The sequence below is a fragment of the Plasmodium knowlesi genome (assembly GCF_000006355.2).
Source record: "Plasmodium knowlesi strain H genome assembly, chromosome: 13".
In the NCBI taxonomy this organism is placed as follows: domain Eukaryota; phylum Apicomplexa; class Aconoidasida; order Haemosporida; family Plasmodiidae; genus Plasmodium; species Plasmodium knowlesi.
Window position 1 is genome coordinate 2551350 of NC_011914.2, and position 8069 is coordinate 2559418.

At 35.8% G+C, this 8069-nt stretch overlaps 2 protein-coding genes across 2 annotated transcripts; both read right to left on the reverse strand.

The window, feature by feature from the left end:
- Positions 1 to 41: 41 nt before the first annotated feature.
- On the reverse strand, positions 42 to 2568 carry PKNH_1357200 (SICAvar, type I (fragment); the record flags this gene model as incomplete). Its single annotated transcript, XM_002260945.1, has 2 exons — positions 42 to 476; positions 2020 to 2568. Coding segments are annotated over 2 exons (984 nt in total), but the record flags the coding sequence as incomplete, so codon positions are not given.
- A 4804-nt stretch (positions 2569 to 7372) lies between these two features.
- On the reverse strand, positions 7373 to 7804 carry PKNH_1357300 (SICAvar, type I (fragment); the record flags this gene model as incomplete). The annotated part of the gene is made up of 1 exon (XM_002260946.1): positions 7373 to 7804. A coding segment is annotated over one exon (432 nt), but the record flags the coding sequence as incomplete, so codon positions are not given.
- Between the last annotated feature and the right edge of the window lie 265 nt (positions 7805 to 8069).

Here is an 8069-nt window from a genome sequence, read left to right on the forward strand (position 1 = left end):
TAAAACATAAACCATAAACCCTACAACATGAGCACTGAACCTTAAACCATAAACCCGGAACTTAAGCTTGGAACCTCCTCAATAGGAACAAGTTCCCTTGGAACACTTTCCATAAGAACTTCTTCCTTAGGAACTTGTTCTTCTTCTTCCATAAATTCGCTTCCCATAAACTCTCGAACTAAAAGTTCCAGAAAATCCTTCTGGTTCAATTGTGTGTCCCCTTTTTGACATTCATCCACCAGTTCAAAATGAATTTTAATAATGGTGCGGCGATTCACGCGACCATCACCAGCAGGATCGCGACCAGAACGTTTTGTTCTCGCTGGAACAGATGGAGGTTTTCGTTCCTTAACCAATCGATATTCATGTGGACCAGCTTCTTCCACATGATCAAGGAGCTGTTCCTGTACTGATGGACCGGGAATTCTTAAAGGAGCTCTTCTGTAGAGTCTTATCTTACGCAGTTGGGCAAAATACTACAAAAAAAAAAAAAATAAAAAAAAAAAAAAAAAGGGGAGAATATTTTTGCTAAGAAGATTATAGAGTGCTATATTTTTTCTTCTTTTTTTTCTTTTTTTTTCTTTTTTTCTCTTTTTTATTTTTTTATTTTTTTGCGTTAAAAAAAAAAATTAACCTTCCCCTAAATCATGTAAGCACCAGTCCATATATTGTTGTTCTTATAACCTTAAACCCTAAAAAATACGAAATCTTACAGATACACCGTAAAATATTAAATCCCGCAAGCTAAAAATGCGAAATCCTATACATGTACACCGTAAAATATTAAATCCCGCAACCTAAAAACGCGAAATCCTATACATGTACACCGTAAAATATTAAATCCCGCAACCTAAAAACGCGAAATCTTACACATATACACCGAAAATATATAATAAATCCCGCAACCTAAAAATGCGAAATCTTACACATATACAACGTTAACTATTAAATCGCGCAACCTAAATGCGAAATCCTACACATATACACCGTGAAATATTATAAATCCCGCAACCTAAATGCGAAATCTTACACATATACACCGTAGAATATTAAATCCCGCAAGCTAAAAATGCGAAATCTTACACATATACACCGTAAAATATTAAATCCCGCAAGCTAAAAATGCGAAATCCTATACATGTACACCGTAAAATATTAAATCCTGCAACCTAAAAATACGAAATCTTACACATATGCACCGCAAAATATTAAATCCCACAACCTAAATACGAAATCTTACACATATACACCGTAGAATATTATAAATCCCGCAACCTAAAAATACGAAATATTACACATGTACACCGTAAAATATTATAAATCCCACAACTTAAATACGAAATCTTACACATATACACTGTAAAATATTATAAATCCCGCAAACCTAAAGACGAAATCTTACACATGTACACCGTAAAATATAAAATCCCGCAACCTAAAAATGCGAAATCTTACACATATAAACCGTAAAAATATTAAATCCCGCAACCTAAAAATGCGAAATCCTACACATATACACCGTAAAATATTAAATCCCGCAACCTAAAAATGCGAAATCTTACACATATACACCGTTAAAATATTATAAATCCCGCAACCTAAAAATACGAAATCTTACACATATACACCGTAAAAATATTAAATCCCGCAACCTAAATACGAAATCATACATACATACACCGTAAAAATATTTAATCCCGCAACCTACATGCGAAATATTACACATATACACCGTAAAATATTATAAATCCCGCAACCTAAAAATACGAAATCTTACACATATACACCGTAAAATATTATAAATCCCGCAAAACTAAATGCGAAATCTTACACATACACCCCTGACACATTCATTCATTCAATCTTTTTTTTTTCTTTTTTTTTCTTCTTTTTTTTTTTTTTTTTTTTTCCTTCTCTTTTCTTCCTTCTCTTTTATTCCTTTTCTCTTTTATTACTTTCCTTTTCATTCTTTCTCTTTTATTACTTTCCTTTTCATTCTTTCTCTTTTTCTTTCCTTACCTTCCAGATTAAGTAGGAAAAAATAGAAATAGCAACTGTAGCAGGAGCCAACGCAACAAAAGGGATAAGCCGATCCCAAGGTTTTGTAGGCTTCGCGGTGGGGGTAGGAGTAACTGGTTCGACCGGTTCATCCGGTTCGACTGGTGGAGCAGGACGTGCTAAAGGAACAATTTGTACTTCACCTCCTACAACTCCCTGAACAGCCTGTATTACGGGGGTAGCTGCATGAGAAACAGTACTAATGGCGGATGGAGCTGATGCGACCCACGAAGCTGGAGACACGGCAGACAAAATTTTTCTTTGCAACTTCCCAAAAATTCGCGACCATATACCCCAACCCGAAGATTCTGCTGTGGACTGTGTTGATGATGGTTGTGGTTGTGGTTGCGGAGGTGGGGGTGGTTGTTGTCCTGGACCAGGACCTTGACCTGGTCCTTGAACACCGGCACCTCCCAACCACCAACCACTACTACTACTACCTGAAGCTGAAGAAGCGGAACTTGAACTTGAACTCGAAGTTGAACCTAAGAAGTGAATGAAATAAAGATGTCTTAAAATTTATGATTTAAAAATTTTTTTTTTTTTTTCTTTTTTTCCTTTTTTGGTTGTCGGGTTGTAGTATCCGGTTTGGCTTTCCTGCCATCCGGTTAGTATGTAGTATCCGGTTCCCAATTTCCCGTTCCCATTATCCTGTTGTTGTATAGTATCCTATTCCCTATGTCTGCGAGGAGTTTTTCCTCTCCCCCCCTAAAGTAGCTAAAGCTAACCCCGGAACCTTACTCCTAAACCCTGAAACCTAAGTCCTAAACCCTGAAACCTAAGTCCTAAACCCTGAAACCTAAGTCCTAAACCCTGAAACCTAAGTCCTAAACCCTGAAACCTAAGTCCTAAACCCTGAAACCTAAGTCCTAAACCGTGGAACCTTATTCCCATACCCTTAAAACCTTACTCTTATACCCTTACAACTTTATTATAATACCCTTACAACCTTATTCTAACACCCTTACCACCTTATTCTAACACCCTTAACACCTTATTCCAATAACCCTACCACCTTTATTCTAACAACCCTACCACCTTATTCTAACACCCCCTACAACGTTATTCTAACACCCTTACCACCTTATTCAAACACCCTACAACCTTCTTCCTTAGCCCAGAACCCGGAATTTAACTCCTAAATACGGAACCCTAAACCAGGAACCATAAACCATAAACCCCGGAACCCGGTACCCGAAACAGGGAACCCCGAACCCTATACACTTGAAACCTTCCCCCCTCCTTCCCATACACTTTCATTCCGCCCATTTTTCTGTTAAACATGAATAATAAATATGAATAAAAATTTGTTGTGGGGGATAAAAAAATAATATACATATATATATACGTTTCCCCCCCTACATATTTGTTTTCCTACAGTTGTCAAAAAAATATAAATATATATTTTTCCCTTTTTAGTATTCATACCTGGTGATGATGATTGGTCTGGTGCCATAGGTATAGCTATGTGAAGATCAATGTGGACTTTTTTATAAAAGAAAAAGGTGTCATTTTTTCTTCAGTGTGCTGGTTTTGTTCTTGTACTGTATGTTTGGTTTGTTTTGCTTTAATTTCACATGTGAAAAAATTCTTTTTTTTTCTGTGTACTTCTCTCTATATATATTTATATTAAAAAGAATGGGCTTATTATAAATTATAGGTTTATTAGAAAGAATAAGTTTAAAAAAAAAAAAAAAAGAAAAAAAGAAAAAAGGAACAGTTCATTCTAAAAAAAAAAAAAAAGAACATCCACCACATTCTAAAAATAAAATATTTTATTCTAAAAAGAAAAATGAACATTTCCCCACATTTCCAACTATTATACAATTCATTCCCCATTCTAATTAGAGCATTCCACCATAAGGAAAAAACATTTTCTTATTTACAAGGAAATAAAAATAATAAAAAATATATAAATAAAAAGAAATAATAATAAATTATGGAAAATAGATAAAATGAAAAAGAAAAAAAGAGAAAATAAGAAATAAAAGAAAAGAGTGAAAAAAAAAGGCAAGGAGAGAAAAAAAAAAAAAATGTGCGCAAACTCTCCTGCATAATACATTTTTTCCACTTGCATTTCATTTCGTTTCTTCTTCTTTTCTTCTTTCCCTTTTTAATTCCTTCCCTTATGTTTTCCTCCTGTTTGTTCGTCCTCCTTTACGTTTATTTTAATTCCCAAACAAATCATATTCTCCTCCTCTATACAATCACTAGCCTCTTCTTTTTTTGATCCATTTTCATCCACCCCTACATACACCTATACATACTTCTCCCATACAACATTAATATAAGCTCAACATCCTCAAACATGAACCCTGAATCTACACTATGCGAACATTAAACCTAAACCCTAAACCCTGTACTCTACAAACCTTAAAACTAAATCCTAAAACCTAAAACCTGAACCCATAAACCCTAAACCTGTACTCTACAAACATAAAACCTACACCCTGAACTCTAAACCCTAAATATTAAACCCAAAAACTAAACCCCAAACCCTAAATCCAGGAAACAAAAATTCTAAACCCCTGAACCCTAAACCCTAAATCTATACTCTACAAACATTAAACCTAAACCCTAGAACTATACTCTACACAAATTAAACCTGAACCCTGATACTACTTTCAACTTAACCTTAAACCTTGATCATAATTTCATTTTAACCCTAAACCCTAATCATACATTCACTTTAACCCTAAACACTAATCATACATTCACTTTCACCCTAAACCCTAATCATACATTCACCTTGACCCTGAACCCTAAACCCTAAATATTAAACCCAAAAACTAAACCCCAAACCCTAAATCCAGGAAACAAAAATTCTAAACCCCTGAACCCTAAACCCTAAATCTATACTCTACAAACATTAAACCTAAACCCTAGAACTATACTCTACACAAATTAAACCTGAACCCTGATCCTACTTTGACCTTAACCCGGAACCAACTTTTACCCTTAACCCGGAACCCACCTTACCCTTAACCCGGAACCCACTTTATCCTTAACCCAGAACCCACTTTATCCTGAACCCGGAACCCACTTTTATCCTTAACCCGGAACCCACTTTTACCCTTAACCCGGAACCAACTTTTATCCTTAACCCGGAACCCACTTTATCCTTAACCCGGAACCCACTTTTATCCTTAACCCGGAACCTACTTTTATCCTTAACCGGGAACCCACATTAGCCCTTAACCCGGAACCTACCTTATCCTTAACCCGGAACCCACTTTTATCCTTAACCCTGAACCCTAAATACTGAACCCTAAATACTAAACCCTAAAACTAAACCCTCAAACCCTAAATCCAGGAAACAAAAATTTTAAACACCTAAACCCTAAACCTACACTCTACAAACATTAAACCTAAACCCTAAAACTATACTCTACACAAATTAAACCTGAACCCTGATCCTAACTTTACCTTAACCCTAAACCCTGATCCTACTTTGACCTTAACCCGTAACCTACCTTATTTTTAACCCGGAACCTACTTCAATCTTAACCCGGAACCTACTTCAATCTTAACCCGGAACCTACTTCAATCTTAACCCGTAACCCACTTTTATCCTTAACCCGGAACCCACTTTTACCTTTAACCCGGAACCCACCTTATGCTTAACCCGGAACCCACTTTTACCTTTAACCCGGAACCCACTTTTACCCTTAAACTGGAACCCACTTTTACCCTTAACCTGGAACCCACTTTTACCCTTAACCCGGAACCTATTCTATCTTTAGCCCCCAACCCATCTTATCCTTAACCCGGAACCCACTTTTATCCTTAACCCGGAACCTACTGTACCCTTAACCCGGAACCCACCTTATGTTTAACCCGGAACCCACCTTATGTTTAACCCGGAACCAACTTTACCCTTAACCCGGAATCAACTTTACTTTTAACCCGGAATCAACTTTACTTTTAACCCGGAATCAACTTTACTTTTAACCCAGAACCCACCTTACCCTTAACGCGGAACCCACTTTACCCTTAACCCGGAACCCAATTTTATCCTTAACCCCGAACCTACGTCATCCTTAACGCGGAACCCACTTGTATCCTTAACCCGGAACTATCTTCACCTTTAACCCAGAAATAACCTTCAGCTTAACCCGGAACTATCTTCACCTTTAACCCAGAAATAACCTTCAGCTTAACCCGTAACCAACTTTACCTTTAACCCAGAAATAACCTTCCGCTTAACCCGTAACCAACTTTACCTTTAACCCAGAAATAACCTTCCGCTTAACCCGTAACCCACTTTTACCTTTAACCCGGAACCCACTTTTACCTTTAACCCGGAACCAACTTTACCTTTAACCCGGAACCTAGCTTACGCTTAACCCGAAACCAACCATATTTTTAACCCGTAACCAACTTTACTTTTAACCCGAAACGCTGAATCCAACCATTTTCGCATATTCCCGTTATTCTGTCTACATTTTTGATGTAAAGTGTATGTGTACTTCGATAAAGTTGTTTGTGCCAACACATATGTACACACAATATTTCCTAGTGTCGGATAAGTGTGTGTTTTTCCTTTATATTTTGCGACCTTTGCAACTGTTATATATTTCATCATCCACCGTCCTTTTTTTTTTTTTTTCTTTGGTGTTCGCCGTCAGCAGACATCATTTATTCGCGCGCTTAACCTCCTGCTTTCCTCAAAAAAAAGAAAAGAAGAAGAAAAAATATTTTTCGCAAGCTTAAAAAGAAAAAAGAAAAAAGAAAAAAAAATATTTTTCGCAAGCGGAAAAAGAAAAAAGAAGAAAAAATATATTTTTCGCAAGTGGAAAAAAAAAAAAGAATGTTTTTTTTTTTTCTTTTTCTATGAACAAAAGGGTGTCCTTTCACCAAAAAAAAAAAAAAGAAAATTTTTTTGCAAACAAAATAAGAAATAAATGTGGAAAAAAAAATCTTTCTTTTTTTTTTCTTCAAGAACAAATAAAAAATAAAAAGGAAAAAAAAAAAGAACAAAAGGTGTGAAAACAATATCCTTCATCTTAAACAACAACCCCTAAACTGTGAACCCTAAACCTTAAACCCGGAACCATTAACTCTAAACCCTGAACCTAAACGCTAAAACCATAAAAACTAAACCATCAACCCTAGAACCTAAACCCTGAACCGTGAACCTGAGACCATGAACCCTAAACTGTAAACCCTAAACTGTGAACCCTAAACTGTGAACCCTAAACTGTGAACCCTAAACCTTAAACCCTAAACCTTAAACCCTAAACTGTGAACCCTAAACCCTAAACCTTTAAACTCGAACCCTAAAACCTAAACCAGTAACCCTAAACACTGAACCTTAAACCAGTAACCCGGAACCTAAATTTGGAACACGTTCCATTGGAACCTCTTCAATAGGAACAAGTTCCAAAGGAACACCTTCCATAAGAACTTCTTCCTTAGGAACCTGTTCTTCTTCTTCCATTAATTCGGATCCCATGAACTCTTGAACCAAAAGTTCCAGAAAATCCTTCTGGTTCACTTGTGTGTCCCCTTTTTGACATTCGTCCAACACTTCAAAATGAATTTCAATAATCGTTCGACGATTCACGCGACCAGAACGTTTCGTTCTCGCTGGAACAGAACGAGGTTTTCGTTCCTTCACCAATTGATATTCATGTGAAGCATCTTGCTGCACATGATCAAGGACTTGTTCTTGTACCGATGGACCATGAATTTCAGCAGGAGATCTTCTTAAACGTGGTCCTCCTTTACCAAGAGGACCAAAATACTACAAAAAGAAAAAAAAAAAAAAAAAGAAAAAAAAAGAATGAGAGGAAATTTTTGCTAAGAAGATTGTGAAATATTCTTTTTACACATTTATTTTTATTTCTTTTTTTTTTTTAACCATTAAAAAAATTTCTTTTTCCTTTTAACCATTAAAAAATTTTTTTTTTCTTTTAACTATTAAATGTGTCCTTTAAAATTTTTTTTTTTTTTTTTTTTTTTTTTTTTTAACCATTAAAAATTTTTTTTCTTTCCCTTTTAACCATTAA